At 31.7% G+C, this 21,836-nt stretch overlaps 1 protein-coding gene across 1 annotated transcript in view; it reads right to left on the bottom strand.

The window, feature by feature from the left end:
* Positions 1–21,836, bottom strand: part of Mhcl (Myosin heavy chain-like) — a 260,663-nt gene that overhangs the window by 187,353 nt on the left and 51,474 nt on the right. Inside the window, exons 15-20 of the mRNA XM_085810468.1 lie at positions 21,499–21,661; positions 21,184–21,364; positions 18,524–18,728; positions 9,473–9,639; positions 6,081–6,209; positions 3,950–4,093 (exon numbers count right to left, since the gene is read on the bottom strand). Of these exons, the coding sequence (XP_085666594.1) occupies positions 3,950–4,093; positions 6,081–6,209; positions 9,473–9,639; positions 18,524–18,728; positions 21,184–21,364; positions 21,499–21,661 (989 nt within the window). The remainder of the gene's footprint in view (positions 1–3,949; positions 4,094–6,080; positions 6,210–9,472; positions 9,640–18,523; positions 18,729–21,183; positions 21,365–21,498; positions 21,662–21,836) is intronic.

Below are 21,836 nucleotides of genomic sequence, written 5' to 3'. Positions count from 1 at the left end.
TAGCCTATCAGATGATCTTCAGTATGTCAAGGGAACATATACATCTGTGAGCATACAAAACTTGACGAAAGTTTGACATACAAAGTTGACATGAAAGTTTGACATTTGAAGTTTGACATACAAAACTTGACGAAACAAAATCAAGTACTGTTATAGAATTCTCCAGTGCTGAAGGATATCAACCAATTGAAGTACTTTGTCAGATGAAGTAAGTGTATGATAACACATGTCAACTGCATGTCAACAGCATGTCAACTGCTTTGAAAACAACTCCAGTGGACTGGGCTGGAATATTCAGGGAAGGACATGAAGGAACATGAAATTAATCCCAACCTGGTCAAGCCCATATTATTGCCACAACGGATAATTATGCAAGGGTAAGTAAAACTATTCATTTAAATAGACATATCAACATTCGATCCAAAATTCAGCATGAGCTGTAGACAGCACAAAAGATTATGAAAGATCTGGGCTATCAAAGTGTGCATGCAATGTTTTCCAAGATGTTGATGGAGGGACAAAAGTTTGTGGTCTCATTCAGATATTGAGACAAAGGTCACTGCCCATCAATCGCTCAATAGCCCACCTTTAAAATTGTTCATGGTCTGCTTTGCAGCTTTCATAGATTGGTTATACATTGGAACAAATACCAGAATGCATATAGTGACTTCTGAAAAACAAATGTTGCAACACAACCATCATGGGTACCTACACATAGCATATAAAGTACAGCTAAATGCAGTTGCTTTTGCAGATCTGCAATTGGTTTCAGTTGACCAAATCATATATATCTTAGAATTCTGCATGAATGCATACAGTAAAATTTTGATTTTCATATAATTATTCAGCACTTAATCCGCAAATTAAATTTAATGGTAATTTTACCTTCTAGAAATATGCATGTAAATTTCTTTAAAAAAAAGGACAATATACAGTCAAAAGTCGTTAAATCAGACACCCATAATCCGGACCTCAAAGCTAAAATCTTTCTGCGCATGCACCGCGTTGACGCATGCACATAGGCGTTTTAGGCGTGCGTGCAAGACATTTACGACTGCGCAAGCGCAGAATACATTTCGCGTGCGCGTTTAATGTATAACGGACGGTATAAGCTAAAATTATCTAATTATCTATTTCAGTTAATGTTGATGATTGCGTTGTTCCTTAATCTTCGAATTGGATACGACTTATTATTTTTTGCAGACTGTAAGAGCAATTTTATAAAAGTAAGCTTGAACTTTCGATTATGTCAAATAGAATTTCCGATGCTGGAGCTCCCAAAGGATCTACAAAACGAAAGTATGTTTTGATGTCCATCAAACAAAAAACGAATTGCTACAAAAAATGGATAAAGGCATATCCTTTGTTTATTTAACCGTTCCGAAATCTGTTTATCAATTTCATACTGTTCTGTGGGGGGGGGGACGTCACGCAGCGCAATGAACTGGAAGTTGATCTGTCAACACAATCGTTATCTTCAGGGCAGATGTTTTTATTTTATTCAGCTTATAATTCCTTACTAAATGTAGTATTTCATCTCGGTGTACTCTGTCTTTGATATGATTTAAATCAAATTCCTCATCATTATAAATATCACGAATACAAATCAAATATTTTTCAGGTTGCAATTTTCTAATTTCGGCTATGCGTAAGGTATGCTTTACGCATGCGCGCGTTAAAAGAAATGTTTAATAAAGTAAACAAATAAATATTAAGCTTCTTTTTTTGTAAATTTTGATACCCTTCAGATCATAATTGATCTTTATTTTATAAATTATGGTTTCATATTTTTAATTTTATAATTTCTGCATGCCATCTTACCAGATTTAAACTGATGATCTATAATCCGGAAAAATCGATAATCCGGAATCGCCGAAGTCCCGACGAGTCCGGATTAAAGACTTTTGAATGTATTTGTTTTCAATTATTTGGGAATTATATACCCTTTTAATTAAAAAAGAGAGTTTATTTTATCACTGAAACTATTTCACCTTATGAATAAGTACTCTCTTCTATACAAAATATAAGCATGCAAATTTTTATTAGGGTGGTATGTTATATTGCCTTTTAAAATTAACTTTGGGTTTATGTGCTTAATGTGGGTAAAGAATTCATTTAGCAACAATTTCTTATACGTTGAGTTTCAACTTAAATGCACTTCATAACAAATAAAGACAGATTCTTAAAAACAGCCCTTATAGAAAATTTTCTTACATTAAAATCAGAAAATGTAGTATTAAAGGATAAAAAAGAGAGAAATTTACTCTTAATAAATCAATTTGTAGCAACTTTTTAAAGCTGCTAGCAATGTTGTTATTACAGAGAACGGTACTTAAAAACAGCCCTTATAGAAAATTTTCTAACATTAAAATCAGAAAATGTAGTATTAAAGGATAAAAAAAGAGAGAAATTTACTCTTAATAAATCAATTTGTAGCAACTTTTTAAAGCTGCTAGCAATGTTGTTATTACAGAGAACGGTACAGATCAGTTCGACGCCAACGTTTCGACGCCAGTGTTTCGATACGTGGTTAATTCGACACGTAGTCAGTTCGACGCGGGGTCAGTTTGACGCCATACTTTTTTTGCTTCTGTTTGACGCCATACTTTTTGTATTTTTATTTATTTTTAGAATAAGTTCGCATCATCATTCAAATAAATTTGATGTCATCATCATTTGGTGTTTCACACCCCACATTATAGGAATTCAAAGAAGGTCTCAGGTGTGTTCAAAAATCAATTGATCAATGTTATGAACAATTTGCACATGGAGATGTACCGCCGCACAAACAGAATAGGTATCTGCCAGCTGATATGGGGATTAAAGTAATAGTTAAAGATTTTGAAAATTGAGAAATAATGGAATACCTGGCGCATAATTTTGCAATGGATTAGTATAATAACAGTTCTGTGATGTAATCTTATTTATATGTAATCTTATTTATCTGTAATTATATTTGCCTGCAATATAATATAACTACTTTGTAACCATATGTTTATTTACCATTTGTGTATTTTGCCTTTTTGATGCTGTTTTGTGAAATAAATAAATAAAAAACCCTCCCTCATGTCCCGGGGCCTTGACGTTGGCGAGGGGACTCCTCACTAATCTGGGACACAAAACCTAGAACACTTTCACACATATATTTATTTCAAATATGCATGCAAACAATCGCTAATTCAATAAATAAAAATCAGTCATATTACTTATTTACATTACTTCATATTTATTCTAAAAATAAATAAAAATACGAAAAAAATATGGCATTGAACTGCCCCAGCGTCGAACCGTTGGCGTCAAAACGACCTGCTTCGACAGAGAAAATGTTAACACATGCACAGGATGTAACGGGAAATTAGCATAGGGATTCAGTTTAAGTAAAACTGTACACATGGTGTTTTTGTGATAGTTTATTTATTTCTCTCATTTAACAACATAAAATTCGCTTTGAAAGAAATTTTGCTAATAGATATAAAAGTTTTCAAAGAGAATTTCCTTCAATGAATTTTTAACAGTCTTTACTTTGCAAAAACAATTCTCTATCATTTAACCCTTTTTCCTCACAACAATTTCCCCTTGTACTGGCTTTATTTTCTTCATATTTAAATGTACTAAAAATACAATAGTTTTGCATTTAATAAATTGAGATTAAATAATACTTGAAGTATGATTTTGTTGTAATTATGTGCAAAAAATCCAATTTTAACATAAAAGAGAGTGGAAAATATAAATGGAATTCAGGACAGTGTAAGATAAAATTCTCAGATCTGCAACAAACCTTGTTCCCAAGGTATGGACAGAATTATACCGTATATAAATCACGGGTAAGAAATGTGAATGAATACTAAAAATAGATAAGCACTTACTGTCTTTAATCTTAATTCTTCTTCAGTTCTATGAACATCTAAAAGAGGCAGAGCTTTTACATAATAAATAAAAAAGCACTTACTGTCTTTAATCTTAATTCTTCTTCAGTTCTATGAACATCTAAAAGAGGCAGAACTTTTACATATAACCTCCACCACGGCCAACTTCGAATAGCTAAGAACTTTCTAACGTTTCTTTGTATACAACGAATTGCCATGTCTTGAACCTGAAAAGATGGAACTGGGATTTAAAGTAACTGACTCACAGTTTTTTTAATTTAAACAGGGTTCATAGCCACATTTTAGTTAAAAAAATAAGCACCTATAAGCACTTTTCAAGCACATTTTAAGGAAAAAATAAGCACCTGTCTATTATACACAACTGCATAACCTTAAAAGAAAAATTAGACTTGTAATTTAAAATATGAGCAATGCAATATTTATTAAGAGAATGAGCATTACCTCAACAATGGAAAACAATTAACTTTTTTTTTTTAAATTTTAAGTGACAGTTCAATTTACAGAATTAGTTTACAATGAGAGAAAAAAAAACTATGCAGAACTAAACTATATTACAAAATTTAATGATGATATTTCAGTTGAAAATATAGAAAATAAATAATAATAAGCCATATTAATTGTATTCGTTTGGCACCTAATAATAAATACAATTTATTTTTCCACTCATATTAATATTTAAATAATTTAACTTAAATCAAAATTCTGAACATTTTCTAAATTTTCATTGCATAATAGTTTTCCCTTAACATATATCCCAAGCAAAGTAATTTAAGTAAAAAAGAGGCACATTTCTGAAATCAGAAGACAGGAAATTGCTTCATTCAGTCATCCTTTAACAGTAAAAGCTTAACTAACCCGCATACTCGGAAATTCCCGAATATTCTGGATAGTAACTGGAAAAAGAGGAGTGGGGGAGATTGTAACCGTTCTTTAGATTTAAATTTAGGCTAAATAAATGATTTTGACATTTCGATATGTGCATCATATAAAAACCAACGGAACTGAGAAATATTCTACTTAGCAAGCACAGTAAAACTCTTTTAAGTGTTCATATACAAATCTCAAACTGAACATCAAAATTAATTATCAATGCAAAATACCGCAAACGTTATTGCGCAATACGTGCAGTGTAATTCTTCCATATGTGATATTACGCAATCGGAATCAACACCTGCCGGTATTCCGAGAAAAAAGTACTAAATAAAGGAAAAGAAAGAGACTTACTAATCTGGGGTGTTTCTGATTCTAATTTTCAACAGCTGTATTAAATTTCCGGAATAGAATCAATCTTCCCTTGGGTTGGGTAGACCGCAAAAACTTTTAGTCCTATTCAATTAAGATTGGACAGTGACCAAAAAAAAGTCTGCTGCTTCAATATTACAGATTTTGCGGAGAAACTCCCAACCTCCGTACTGTATAATGTATTGGCAAAGAAAATGAAATTATTTTGACTATTCGATTACTTTCCTTTTATTTAAGCCATTCCTAATATTATTCCTTAGAAAGTTAATCTGTGTAAAAACACACCCATTTTTTTTTTAAGTTTATGTACTGTACTTCAGCAATTACTGCAACTATATTATTATAAATATTCATACATATGCTCATAATATAAGCATAACGATCATAATAAATATAAATATGAACCGACCACGCGGAACGAGAATGCTAATTATTAAAAGCTTGATAGGAATTCAAACGTGTGTAGCATTTGGGTGGGAGGAAAAGACTACTGAATGTACCAGAATTTTTTACCTTTTCGCAATTCTTTGGCCAATAGAACGATGTGCACCTGTCTGTACTCTCGCGTGCACCATAGGTTACATTAATGCAGAGGAAGGGGGAAAGCAATTTTTGGGAGTATGATTCACCATCTGACATTGCATATAAGGAAAAAAAGTTGTTTATTTAGTTTCGGCTTTGGTACGGGGGAAAAAAGCTCGTTCATTAGAAACAAAGGATTAAAAAAAAAGCACTAAAAGCAAAAAATAAGCACTAAAAACAAAAAAATAAGGGCTTTAACGAAAAAGTAAGCACCTATAAGAGCCTTTATATTTTATTTTCAAATATAAGGACTTATAAGGACTTGTAAGGACCGCTACGAACCCTGTTAAATTTCTTATATATATATTATTTTGATGACAGATTTTTTAGTGTATTTAAAATATTAAAGCATATTAACAAAAAATTTACCTTCAGTTTGTTGATGGCCGCACGTGCGAGGTAACCTCGACAATAAGCTTGGAATGATGCAATTACACCTTTTAACTTATGGTCTCTCTTCATTTCCAACTGAGCTAATGTTCCGGATCTTAGGAAAATCTATTCATAAAAAAATATATACAGTAAATTATCATTGCTGCACTAATATAAATAATTAAAATAAATTAAAGTATTTTTAATTTAATGTTAATAAAGCTCTTCAGCTGCTCTAAATTAATAAATCACACAAGACAATTCAAAAGGTTCCTTCTATTATCAACTCATGTTTGTATGAACCATTAATGTAATGCTCTTGTTGCCACAATAGCCCTGCCTCAAAACAGTTCAATATGATATTGATCTCCAATTAGTCAAATGCAATTTTTCTCGCAGTATAACTAACTATACATACATATGGCAATGCATTCAATGAAAACAGTACACAGAAATAAACCTTAGAGTAGGCAAAGATAATTTTGGAAACCAAACCATAATCAATAATATGCTAATTTTAAAATTTAATATAAAACCTTTGATACTAATATAATTTAAGAAATATGGGAAAGTTAGTGATATGAAGCAATCTTTTAAAGGAAATAAATGTAAAATTATTATTATTTTAATGGCGGGCATAGCCATTTTTAGGCTTTCACCACTACTAAGGTGAGAAAGTGATGGTCATTTTATTATGGAGGCACCTAACAGGCGGCCATTGTTTCTTCCTATGAGGGGACACACAATTTTACATCCGTGGCTTCTCCAGGATTCGAACCCAGGCCCTTCGGTATCGCAGTCGGTTCCCCTAACCACTATACCATCTGGGCGGCATGTAAAATACTTATAAAAGTAATTTTTTTAATAGAATAAGACTTGTTGGAAACATAAAAAAAATGAATACAGGAAAACTGATAAGTCTTTAACCATAAATCAACAGGAAGCAGAAAGCATAGAGAGCCCACATTCAGAAGGTTATAGGATATTGAAAATAATTTTAAGTTTATAAATATTCAAAATTTAAAAAATCTCTAACCACAAGAACGTATCAGAAGAACACTCTAAAGAAAGCCCTGATCCGCTATGAGCTGTCCTACCACTGATGATGCTGACAATACATAACAGCTACAAAACATTTGTTGATTAGAAATATAGTTAACATATTTTTTAAACAGCTTTGTTAATTCATCTTTTGTACATTCAGTTAAAAAAAAAACAGCTACATGGGCCTTATAAGAAATAGACTAACATAAATGGGTTTTCTCCCTCATCTGAGGCGTTCCCGGCTGTCACCTTGATTACAACCGGAGGAGTAGGGACGACTTGCAGAAATTTAACAGTGGTTGCCTATTGCACCGTGTATAATTGTCAAGAAAAAGCTGGTTGTAGCACCTCATTTCACAAATTAGAATTTCTCCATATTTTTATTTTTCAAATTGAGATTAATTTTTTAAAATTTAACATATTTATCAAGCATAATTAACGTTTCAAATAATTATAAAGCTATTGCATGATTTCAGGGCTGGATTATTTTTTTAGATTTTCCTATGCTGTAAGGAAATTTGTAACTTCTTCTTTTCGAAAATAATATTTTAAATCTGAACTAATAGAAAATTTCAAGCAAGCAATTTTCTCTTGCAATTTTTATGCTTTTTATTGGTGTAAATAAGTAAAAAATGCTAAAACATTTAAAAATGAATTTTTGAAAGTTTTGTTTAAAATTCTAAATTGTGCTGCTTTTTAAAAATTATAGATGAATATTATAACACAATTTCTATAAAGGGATTTTATTTCAGTTATATTTCATAATACATCATAGTAATAAACACTTTTGACTCCTTAATAATTTTTATACATTTAATTCTAATATTAAAATTGTATTTAACCCTCATAATTATTTTTGCTTGTATTTTATAGTGATTATTTTTAAATTTATTTTTAGTTCTGCGTAAGATTTTTTTTATTTACTGTTAATTTAATTTATTAGCCCAAAGGGGCGGTAGCCTAGAAAGGCTGTTAGTTTCGAAGCGGCCTTTTGCAGTTTTACTATAAATGTTCGTGTCTCCCTGCAAATTGTTGTTACCAAATATTATCGCCCTATATTATATTTAAAGAAATTAAATAATGAAGAATCTGCATGAATACATGTATGTTTCTCGCACTGTGACAAAAACGACAGTATATAAAGCCACCAAATTTTGAATAAAGTAATCCTCCACCCGAACATGGGTATCTGGACGGCCAAATTTCAAATTTGTTTTAATCTATTTCATATTTTGTAAACCTTTAACGAATTTTTGATTAACAAACTCAACGAGTTCAGAGAGAGCACTGTACGGAAAATAACAGTTTTATCTCCAGTGTGGAAATTATAAAGATATGCTGTTTTCAAATGTATGTGGTTTATGGGCGAAGAACATGATATTCAGTAAATATAGGTAACACACAAAACGTTAAAAAAAAGGTTCCCTTTGGGTGTAATATAAAATCTGAATGTTTCTATATTTTATTTTATCCTTTTTTTCCCCCTTCGTAATGAAGGGAAACTCAGAAAATGTTATGCTCCGAATTTTATAAATTACTAAAATAAATATTCCACTTTAATGTTAATAAGTTAATGATGATATAATCAAATAAATGATTGTTTTGTAATGTTATTATAATTTTGAAAATCACTGCCTGAAAATGGTCATTAAATTTTAAAAAAAAGTTATCAGATCTTGTTTAATTTTACCTTATTTATTTCAAAGCATCACGTACTATCAATCTTATTTAATTTTACGTTATTTGTAAAATTAAGTTCATGAATTTTATGCCTAGAGTTTTTACCTTTTTCCTAAAGTAAAGATGTTTGTACAAGAATTACGCGAAATGAGGTAAAAAGTGCTTTAATGAGATACATTAAATCCTATTTGAAAAAGAACTGTGGCTTTCATAATCTCATCACTATACAACGTATCACATTTAATAATTAAAAAGAGTTATGTGATACAAATGCCATAGGTTTAAATGTTAAAGTAAACCAGATCATCCCTACTCTTTCTTGTCGACATGTTGGTGATGTGCGCCCTGCCCACTGGGTTAGTCTATCTCTTTTAAGGTCCATGAACAAGTATCGGAGTTTATAGCATCATCCTGTCCTGAAACAAAGATAGCAATCACTTTGTTATTCTTTACAGCTAGATAGCAATAATTTTGCGAATTTTTGGGCTACATAAATGCAGTTTTCATTTCAGATGTTCAATGAATGTTTTTAAAATAATTTCTGCATGTGCTAAAATTAATTTAACATCTGTGCACGTTTTATGAAATGAGTTAAAAGTTTGTATTTTTTACTTAAAAGTTTGACTATTAAAGCTCAATAAAATCAAATAATTTAAAACACGTACTTGACTCAGACCCATTCGGTAACTTGTTTTCTCTATATCAATATGTTCTAGCAATGATTCTACAGCTTGCCTTTCATCGTAGACTGGAGATGGTACACGATGTTCAGCTGAAGCCAAAATTTCAAATCGTCTTCTAAATTCTGAATACATAATATTTTCGGGAAAACCTGCAAAAACAAGAATTATGATCCTTGTAAGCATCTATAACTACAATACACTGCAAAACCAAGAGAAATGCTGAAAATGCATTAAAAAGGATTATGAGAACAAGCATAATATCAAAGAAAACATACTGAATAAGAACAATATAGTATTAAGAAGGGAAAGTCAGAAAAGAATCTAATTATGTATGTGGATATAAGAAAGCATAAATTGAAATCTTTTTGTGAAAGAAATAAATGTTTGCAGCTGAAGAAGGGGAAAGAAAAAAAAAAAAAAAAGAGTTCTGCAAAATCTACATTCAAGAGTTTTTAAGCAAAATATTTTCAAAATATAGCTTGGAACAGAAATCTAGAATTTTGTTTCTGTTTGGTTCAATGAAGCACCCTCCAGGTTCAACATCCTTCTGTGAGAGGAGTCAGAGTTAATTATTAAGTTAGTAGTTGAAACAGTTATGCAGTGGACATATAGTGTATTTGTTCGTCCCGGCTTTGTTTATGCTAATAGAGCACTTAACTTCGCAATGTTGTACACTTTGCACAGGAAAAAAAAAAGGACAGTTCTGTATCTCACGTGACCCGATTTTCAAAATTTAACTTGCGTTTTCCATGTCTCAAAAGCGTGACTTAGAATGCATATTAGATTTACATCTAGCATCATTCTAACACATGTATTTTGGCATAAAAATCAAACTTTTTCTGAAATAACATACCATTTTTTTTTTCATATTTTGATTTTATGACTCAAATTATGCTAAAGTTATGACTCAAACTCAAATTATGCTATTGTTAAAATCGCATGAACAGTTTTTAAAAAACTAGCTCTCAAAATTTTAGCTCCTGCATATTAATTGGATTTGGTATATACAGTCAAAAGTCGTTAATTCGGATACCCATAATCCGAAATGATCTATAATCCGGACCTCAAAGCTAAAATCTCTCTGCGCATGCGCCGCATTGACACATGTGCATAGGCGTTTACGCGTGCGCGCAAGACCTTTATGACTGCACAGAATACGTTTTCGCATGCTCGTTTAATGTATAACGGACGGTATAAGCTAAAATTATCTAATTATCTATTTCAGTTAAGGTTGATGATTGCGTTGTTTCTTAATCTTCGAATTGGATACGGCTTATTATTTTTTGCAGACTGTAAGAGCAATTTTATAAAAGTAAGCTTGAACTTTCAATTATGTCAAATAGAATTTCCGATGCTGGAGCTCCCAAAGGATCTACAAAACGAAAGTATGTTTCGATGTCCATCAAACAAAAAGTGGAATTGCTACAAAAAATGGATAAAGACATATCCTTTGTTTATCTAACCGTTCCGAAATCTGTTTATCAATTTCACGCTGCTCTGTGCAGGGGGGGGGGGGACGTTGCGGTGCACAATGAACTGGAAGTTGATCTGTCAGCACTATCATTATCTTCAGAGCAGATGTTTTTATTTTATTCGGCTTATAATTCCTTACTAAATGTAGCATTTTATTTCGATGTACTCCGTCTTTGATATGATTTAAATCAAATTCCTTGTCATTATAAATATCACGAATACAAATCAAATAGTTTTCTGGTTGAAATTTTCTAATTTCAGCTATGCGTAATGTATGCTTTACACATGCGTGCATTGAAAGAAATGTTTAATAAAGTAAACAAATAAATATTAAGCTTCTTTTTTTGTAAATTTTGATACCCTTTAGATCATAATTGCTCATTATTTTATAAATTACAGTTTCATATTTTTAATTTTATAATTTCTGCATGCTACCTTACCAGATTTAAACTGATGATCTATAATCCGGAAAAATCGATAATCCGGAATCACCGAAGTCCTGACGAGTCCAGATTAAAGACTTTTGACTGTATTTATTAATATCTCTTTTTCATTAAAGTTATTTGATTCTTCCTTTCACATTTCGAAATTTAGGTTCATTTCAAATAAAATTCACCCATTTTTTAAGATTTATTTTTTAAATTTGTATTTTTAAATAATTTTTATAAATTTTTCAAAAATAAATTTGAATTATAACCTATAAAATTTTTACCATCATCTTTAAGTAGATGTATTTCTAAGCATATCTGCAAAAAATTACAGTTTTTTTTATTCAAAATTTCCCAAGACATACCTGAATTTACATTTTGGCATGTTTTGAAATTGTTATTTATTATAAGCAATAATAACGAAAATGTGGTTCACGCACTTTGTTAAAATTACTTGAAAGAATGAATGATGGACCTTTTTCTGCTTGTGCATCAATGAAGAAAAAAAGAAAAGTATGTAGGTTTCTATAAATTAGGAATTTCGCTAAATGAATTAGTCTTGGATAAATTGAAAAAAAAATGTGCTAAGATAAATTTTAAAATTTATTCATAAATTTCTCACCAAAAATTATAATATTTAATATTTAGTCATAATTTGAGTTGTAGAATTGAAATATGGAAAAAAATTGGTATGTTTTTTCAGAAAAAGTTTGACTTTGTGTCAAAATACCTATGTTAGAGCAATAAATCTAATATATATATTCTAAGTTGCACTTTTAAGTCATGGAAAACGCAAGTTAAATTTTAACAATTGGTCCAGCAGAACCGGAGATATAGAACTGTCTCCTTTTTGTGTGTGCAAGGTGTAAATAATTAAATATATTTTGTGATCTAGTTTAGTTAGTATTATTTCAAACCAGTACCATCATCTCTCCTACTTACAGACAGCAAGCTTAAGGCTTTGGAAAAGATACCAGTTGCAATGTCTACCCTTCAAATAGAGTATTATATTATTGTTCCTGAAAAGGATGACATTTCTGAAACAGACAAGGAATTATCAGATCTAGAAAAAGAATCAATGAACTATTGCTCAAGTCTCAATCAAATGTTAATTGATAATGTTGTTAATGTTAATAAAATTGATATTACAAACAACAGTTGTAAAATAAAGTTACCTTGAAATTGCACTTCCTCAATTTACCATTAGGTATGAAGAGTGAAACATGTTTAAAATTGAATTTAACAACATTATTGCCTTGAATACTCAATTAACAAATGCACAAAAACTGCCTTATCTGTATGCCACCTTTAAGGGAAAAGCAAAATTATTACAAACTCAAGAAGATACTTTTGGATAATTTAGAAAATCGCTTTGAAAACAAAAGAGAATTCTTGTTTATATTCACATTACAACTATTTTGAAAGTCGAAAAAGTATTCATGATTCATCGAAAGAATTAAGGTATCTAGTAGCTGTGCTGTGAATAAAAACATCAGAACTTCAAGTAATTTGGGTTTCAAACGAAATAAAGTCTCTGATATTTTAATTCCTACTGCAATTTTGGAGGAAAAAAAAACAAGGAAACTTGAAAGCAATTCAAATTATCTGTAAATGCTTTAGATGTTCCTATGATATAGATGTTCCCAGATATTCAAATTATCTGTAAATGCTTTAGATGTCCCTAATTTTCATAACTTGATGTCATTCTTAGGAAAAATAAATCGAACTTTAAAAAGTATAGAAAAAAATCATAAAATCAAAACAAGTGAATAAAATTAAAATAAAATAACCTCCACATTCATTCAAATAATTTGGAAAGAAATTACGTAATATGTAATTTGCCTCTTTCTCTTTGTAAATTCCTTGATATGAATTTTGGTGAAAGATTTACATTAGTTTAGCAAAATAACTTGTCTGAACTGTTTGGGGAAAACGCAGGTTGCTTCACAATACTGATCCAATTATTTTTGCAATATTTACCATTCAAAGCATCACATATTGCTTCATAAAGATGAATCATCGATTTCAAATAAATAGCTGCACACAACCAGTGGCATAGCTAGGGTGGGGCAAGGGGGGACAGCTGTCCCCAGGCGCAGCATCCAAGGGGCGCCAAATTGATGCTACGAAATTTTTTAATGAAATATTTTCAATCCTTGGCACACAGAAAGAGCGCAAATTCTTCAGTTGTCCATGGGCGCTGGAAACTCTAGCTACGCCCATGCACACAACAGAGCAAGCAGACATTTGGCAGGAAGGATATACTTCTGGTGGCAAGAAAGGCAATCAGCCTTTCTAATTTTTTATTAGCTACAAATAAAAATGCTACCTTAACGTCTGCAAATGTTATGATAAAATCTTCAAAAGAGACATTTTTAGAAAAAAAAGTTCTCGACAGCTGCTCAAAAATTAACTGTGTGTTGACTCATTTTGAGAAACAATTAAGGTTTAAAAAAGCAATGGTCTTTGCTCCAATTTCAGAACTAAATGGAACACAAATTAATTTAAATTACAATTTGAGAACTTCAGTTGCCAATAAGGAAAAACTTTCTTAACAGAATTTGATTTTTTTGTTGTTCCAAAAATCCTAGAATGACTCTCCTTACCCCTACACACACAGAAAATACTGATATCCCCTAATATATTTCCTTAACTGATTACAGATTCAACACACCAAAGAAAATTAGTTATTACTAAATGTTTCTTTGACTTATTATGCCAAAGTTGGGTCAAGTTCGCAGCTCATCAAAGGACTTATTATTTCAGGAAATGGTATTTGGATTTGTAGTTAGTGATGTTGTGCATAATTCACCATGTAAATCATAATACTGTGGTCTGCTAGTGCAAAATTGAAGAAACATTGAAAAAATTCTCAGAGGTAAAAAATATGTATTAAATGTTCCAGACTCAGCACTTAGTACTGAAGAGAAGTACTGTGAATAACATTTTAATGAGACTTATTATCGAACCTCTGAGGGTCAGTTAATTGCATGCACGCCCATGAAGAATGCTAATTTGTTCGGAGAGTCTAAAAATTTAGCAGAGAAAAGCCTTAATCAGTTTGGCAGCAGCTGAATTGAGACTCAAACTTGCATCAACTGTAGCTGTAAAACGGAATTGCATAAATGGTGTGCAAATCATCCACATCTGCTTGTGTCTGAAAATAATGTTATCACTCATTCAGAATACACTTTTGATTAGTAACAAAAATATTCATCAGTAAAAAACTATTGTTTTCTCCTCAGATTAACTTCACAATGACCATTCCTCTTTCTAACTGTTAAAATACACAAGATGTTCTCTAACCAATTTCGAAGATGGTCAATCCACTTGGCTTAATTGGGCCAATGGTCACAAGGGCCATGATATTCATGCAAAGGCTCTGGCTCTCGAAACTCAACTGGAATGAAGCAATAGCAGATTCTATGGCCAATGAGTGGTTTAATTTCATATCCCTGCTCCCAGAACTATGTAATCTTAAATTCCTAGATTTGTCTTCTAGGTAGATTGCATAGTGCTCCATTGATTTGCAGATGCATCTTCTTCAGCATACAAAGCTGCAGTCTATCTTCAAGTTACAGGGTTACCAAGCACTCAAATTTTCAGTAGCAAGTCATAAGTTGCATTTCTATAAAGCTTATGAATTCCTAGACTGGAATTGTTAGGCTGCCTGATGTTATCCAAATTGATGGATACGGTGATGTCACTGCTGAAAGTTAAAATAGAAAATATAATTTCTTGGACTGATTCCATGATTCCTCTTTGCTTGGATTAGAAAATCACCACACTTAAATGTGCTTTAATTCAAGAGCTTACGGAGTCATAAGAGTGGAAACATGTGCCACCTGAATATAACCCAGCTGATGTCATATCACGCAGACTCAATGCTAACAACATTCTTGCACGTAATATCTGGTGGAATGGCCCAGATCTCCTTCATAAGAACATAAACAGCCTCTTGAACCTAACAATGACTAAGTCGAAGAATTAAAATGTTTATCAGACTCTAATTCTGCATTAACAGAAAATAATTCTAGCTTAGTCCATCTCTTAAACTGGACAAATAATTATATGAAATTAATCAAAATTTGTAGTTTTATTTTTAGGTTTTTCAGAATCATTAGGAATAAGGAAAGGGTTTCTGAGCCTCTATTCTTAGATGAAAGGAAGCCAAGCTAACATATATTAGGAAAGTGCTGAAAATTGTGTTTTATTCTGATATTGAGCCAGGTATAGCCAGGTACCTTGTAGGAACAAGCTTCAGATCCTTAAATCAATTCATCGACAATGATGGAATATTGTGTGCCGGTAGTAGATTTGTGCAATATTAGTTAAATTATAACTATAAATATTAAATAATTTTGTCAGCTAGACACAGATTGACCTTTTTGACCATGTACTATTACCATCTGAAATATTTACATCTTGGACCACAAATCCTATTCGGTGTTATTAGACAAAAATTTTGGCCCACCCGCAACCAGCAATCTTGCTAGAAGAAAGAAAAAAAAAGAAAAGGGAAAGAAAAAAAAAACACATGAGTGCATACAGTGTTTTGAACACAGCTGTACCAATAGATGGTGATCTGCCTGCAGAATGAGTAACAGTTGAATGAACATATAACAAGTGCAGGCTCTAATTTTGTGGTTTGATTCTTATAAAGAAAAAAAAAAAAAAAAAAATTATAGAAAGAGTGTTTTCCAAAAAGTCAATTCACTTAGAAATTGTCTCAGACTTCTCTTCAGAGGCATTAACTGCTATTTAGAGAGATGCTTCATGAGCAGAGGGAGAGCCCCATCATATTTAGCGATGATGCTACATACTGCCATGGAGTCACAGTCAAAAGTCGTTAATTCGGACACCCATAACCCGGAATGATCTATAATCCGGACCTCAAAGCTAAAAACTTTCTGCGCATGCACCTCGTTGACACATGCGCATAGGCGTTTATGCGTGCGCGTAAGACCTTTTACGACTGCGCATATGCGTTTGTGCAAGAGAAGAATACGTTTTCGTGTGCGCGTTTTATGTATAACGGAGAGTGTAAGCTAAAATTATCTAATTATCTATTTCAGTTAATGTTGATGATTGCATTGTTCCTTAACTTTCGAATTGGATCTGGCTTATTATTTTTTGCAGACTGTAAGAGCAATACTATAAAAGTAAACTTGAACTTTCGATTATGTCAAATAGAATTTCCGATTCTGGAGCTCCCAAAGGATCGTACAAAACAAAAGTCTGTTTCGATGTCCATCAAACAAAAAGTAGAATTGCTGCAAAAAATGGATAAAGGCATGAAGAATGTGACAGAGAGGTTAGTGAAAACGAAAAAATTTCGATTGACAAGTTAGTCGGTATTCTCGGCACAGCAATTAACGGGACTTGAACAGCGGAACTTTGTAACTGAACAAGAAATTATGTCTGTTTATAGAATTAAAGAGAAAGTATTATGACATGAAACAAAGCGACTTAAACAACTTACATTAAAAGAAATGTTTAATAAAGTAAACAAATAAATATTAAGCTTTTTTTTTTTTTTTTTTTTTTTTTTTGGTAAATTTTGATATCCTTTAGATCATAATTGTTCTTTATTTCATAAATTACAGTTTCATATTTTTAATTTTAGAATTTCTGCATACCATCTTACGAGATTTAAACTGATGATCTATAATCCGTAAAAATCGATAATCCGGAATCACCGAAGTCCCGACGAGTCCGGATTAACGACTTTTGACTGTATACGAGCTTTATAAATTAATAAAAGTACCAGAACAAGTTTTAACCAACTATCCATGGTCAGAGGAGATTCAGTGGAAATTTATGCCCTATAGAGTGCCACACTTTGGTGGGCTTTAAGAGGCAGGGGTTAAATCTTTCAAAACGCATCTTATGAAATCTGTTGGAAATTTAAAATTAACTATTGTAGAATTTTAAACTTTAATAACCCAAACAGAGAGAATATTAACCTTCGGAACCAATTTCACCCCTCTCTTCAGATGCAAGGTATTTTTAATGCATTAGCCCCTGGGCATTTTTTAATTGGCCATTATATAACAGATCCCGTAGAAGCACAAATTCTAAACAAGACTGACAAGAGATTGTCTAGATGGGAAAGAGTCACCAAAATGACTCACAATATCTGGAACAGGTGGCAATGGGATTATATACCATAACTTCATGAGCAAACGAAATGGCAGTTTACATAAGAGAACATTAAATCTAGAATTATGGTGCTTATGAAAGTAAAACTTGCCTATCTGACATTGAACTTTAGGATCAGTTGAAGAAGTTATACCCAGACTGGATAAAAAGGTTAGGATAGTTAGTACAAGCACTGCAAAGGGTCACTTTAAAGGCCTGTCACCTAATTAAGTATTTTGCCCACATAAAATAACAATATGGATGAAATTTATTCAATTCATTTCAGTAGTACAAGTATAACATTTTTACATGTGTGACATTTTTATTACTATATGTTATTGAATTTAAATGTTATTGAAATAATTCCTGTTAAATTGTATCTCATTGTGCATTTCTTATAGTATGTGTAACTTTGAATTTAATCGTAAATTTATATTGAATTAAAAAAACCTGTTTCAATGGGGGCTCGAATCTATTTAATGTAGCACTCTCCAGGTTCCATGCTCCCTTACGAGAGGAGCCAAAGTTAGTTCAGTTAGTAGTTGAAGCAGCTATGCAGCAGACGTATGGTGCATATACTCTACAGGTCTGCTGCGTAACCGTTTCAGCCTTTGTCTATGCTCACAGACAACTTAACACCTGCAATGTTGTACATGATGCAAATAATTAAATATATATATATGGTTAGTTAGTATTATTTTGAACCGGTGCTATCGTCTCATACTTTGCCTTACATATAGAAATCACAATTAGTAAATGGAGTTTTAACTGCATAACAATCACCACTGCAGAATTAAATAATGAAAGCTTATCTTTTTATACCATTATTGATTCATTTAGAGTAATTAAAGCTAATGAAAATTCAGTTTAGTTTTCTTTTCAGTAACAAACTTTTGTAATAAATAAAAACATATCAAGTCTTGCTTTTAATGAACAAACAAAAGCTAGAAATAAATGCATAACAACCATACTTTTAAACATTAATTCTTACCTTGTTTATGTACTCTTACAGTATCTAACACTTGAAAGCCCCGAATCTGTGACCTCAAAAGTGGAATATTAAGTACATCTTCTACAGGTATATTCTTGCTAGAAACAGGAGACAGACGGCAGTCGCCAACTCCTGCATTATGCCGAGGTAAGAAACAATGAACAAAATGCACGTTTGTCCTCCTTAGCATATCCACTAGACTATCCTGAAATAATAGCAAATTACTTTTAAAATTTAGCTATGACCAAAAATATCATGACTTGTTTTAAAAACCATTGGAACTTGGAGCACAACAAAAAGAATGCATATGAAAATTTTGACGCTGCTCAACTGAAGAATTGGTATGCACATGGTTGCCAGAAATTGGCCCATTCTGGAAATTTGGTCTCTTCTACTAAGTTGTTGCGATAATATGCAAATATCGTTAATACAGTACAAAGTCTGAAATCCAGACTCGTCGGGACTTTGGCGATTCCGGATTTGGGATTTTTCCGTATATTAGATCATCAATTTAAATCTGATAAGATGGCATACAAGAATTATACAATTAAAAATATGAATTCACAATTTATGAAATAAAGAACAATTATGACCTAAAGGATATCAAAATTTACAAAAGCTTCATATTTATTTGTTTACTTTTTTAAACATCTCTTTCAATGTAAGTTGTTTAAGTTGCTTCCACAAAAAATTCAAAAAGTTCCTTTTTTCTTATGTCGTATAAAGTCGACTTTCTAATGCCATACTCATCACATAATTTTGAGATGGACATGCCTTTATCCCTTTTTTTGCAGCAATTCCACTTTTTGTTTAATGGACATCGAAATGTGGTTTTGCTTTGTAGATCCTTAGGCAGCCCTGGAATTGGAAACTCTTTTCGACATAATCGAAAGTTCAAGCTTAATTTTTATAAAATTGCCGTAATAATAACAGTCTGCAAAAAATAATAAGCTGGATCAAATTAGAAGATTAGACAGCAGCACAGTCTGCTACATTAACTGAAATGTCTTAGAATCAGCAAAGATAATTTTAGCCTAGCTTAATAGCGTCCATAATACATTATTGGCTGTGTATCCACAAGATTGGCGACGAAAGCCAAGTTGTTTCGCTAAATTTTGTCTTGCTCCTACTGCACACTGAATTAAGTCTGAATTGTATTAGTTTAGTTATTTACTATACTTATGTTTATTTCTTGCACATGCTTAAAACTAATCTCAGTCCTGAATAAATAAACTCTCACATATACCTTATCTAGGGCTGCTGCTAGATACTGCCTGGTGCAGTCTCTACAGGACCTAAATTCTGCTATAAGTGCCTTCCTAAGTTCCAAATTTTCACCACGCCTAAACTTTGGATCCCAGTGCTTTTCCTAAATCATAAAAAACTTCTCATCCCTTAATTTTGCCACTTGGTGCTTCCCCAAATTCCAAAAATTTCGTCTTCCCTAATTTCTGCCGTCCAGTGCCGACATATTCTGCTGCCGCTTCTGGGTTTATGGTGAGTAACATATCAGGTATTCTTAATTAAAACAGTACTAAATGTAATCTTTTGGCCTATGAGTTTCATTAACAAAATCTATTTTTAGCATGTGAAAAGAAATTTTTGTTGAATTTTTCTTCGTCATCATTTCTTAGAGTATTTAAAAATCTATAATCATTGCCAAACGTAATGTTAGCATAAAAGTTTGCCATACTCTTATTATTCAATTACTAATATAAAAAAACAACTTTACACATCACTGCATGAGTTATTACTGAAGCTGCCATGTATTGATAAACATGTGGTGATGAAAGCAAAATATAATAAATAATGACTCGCCAGGTCAGCGTCAGGGATATAAAATAGGTGAATGTTTGCTTCGAGATGTATACCAAATAGATACTCAACTACAGAGCTAAATTATTAATCTCACAAATTTATGCTTACATGATTGTTTTTCCATAACGAGGTATTTTATTTAGTGCCTAATTGAAATTAAGAATCGGAATTTTTAAGTGAAAATCTCCCCACGTTTTATTATGGAAGGAAAAATCACATACGCATGCATAAAGCATACAAATCAAAACAAAAAATTTCATGGCTTTGAGGTCCAGATTTTAGATTATTCCGAATAATGGACGTCTGGATTTTGGACTTTGTATTGTATTTAGTTTATTATAACTTCTTATTGCGCTTCCTCTAATTTTTATTTGAATCTAACAAATGGAATTGTTACTTAAGTCCTGACTCCTGTAGGCTAATGGTTTGAAATTAAATTAAAAAGCCCCTAAACAAATTTTAAATGTCACAGTATATTTTTAGCAGTAGTTAAATAATACAAACTGCAGTCTTTCAGACAAAATTTAAATATTCATTTAATTCTGAAACCCATAATTTAACTTATGAGTTCTGAATAATTGCATTTAAGATTGAAATTGATTTTAAATAAGATTTGAAAAATGTGAAAAACAAGATAATAAATATTTACAGCACAACTTATATTTCCCACCACCTGTAGATTATTTAGTACATTAAAATACTATTAAAAACTAAAAACTAAATGTAAAATATTTTTTAAAATTTTAAGTGAACAGATGCAACATTTTACACAGTCACAGTTAAAACATAATTAAAATAATGTTAGTTAACTTGCATAAATTATTATAAATTACTATACTAACCATAGTATATTTAACTTGTAAAGGTAGGGAACGCCTTTTCACTCCAGCTGCTGCAACACCTTGAGCTCGACGCATGCTGGAACTGCGTCTTAAAGTCGACCCGCCATCCGCATGCAGAGTATTACTTCCCGATGCTCCAAACACACCACGAGAGGAAGAAAAAAGTTGATTTATGTACTCCCTACAAAGAAGTAAGATAGCTTTCAATTCTCCTTTCTACAATCCAAATAAAAGTTAATTTCACTATGTGAACTGTATAACAAATTAAATTAAGATGTTACATATTATTTAATTTATGTATGTATTTTATTATACTTTTGAGACTCCTGTAAAAGAAATATGGTTTGTCTTGCTGTAGGATGTTCTCTAGAATAACGCAGCCATCCTGTAACAGAATATACCACAGGATTTGTGCCATGGAAGTGCTGAACTGTGAACTGATGGTTATATGGTCCTTTACGAATAAGTTGTTGATATTCTGTGAGAAAAAAAAATATTACATTTATGAGTAAGTTATAAGGAAAGAAATGAAAATGAAGAAACTACTGCATATGCATTAGAACTAATAAATAAATCAAAACAGTATTATTTTGCCAAGTGATATCATACTATTATATGACACTGACTGTATCTGTCATATTAGTTACAGAAAG

Source organism: Stegodyphus dumicola, chromosome 2, assembly GCF_044657685.1.
Source record: "Stegodyphus dumicola isolate Sdum_Otavi_A_Nest chromosome 2, ASM4465768v1".
NCBI lineage: Eukaryota > Metazoa > Arthropoda > Arachnida > Araneae > Eresidae > Stegodyphus > Stegodyphus dumicola.
The sequence above is the reverse complement of the archived record's forward strand: the minus strand, read 5'-3'. Positions and strand labels throughout refer to the sequence as shown.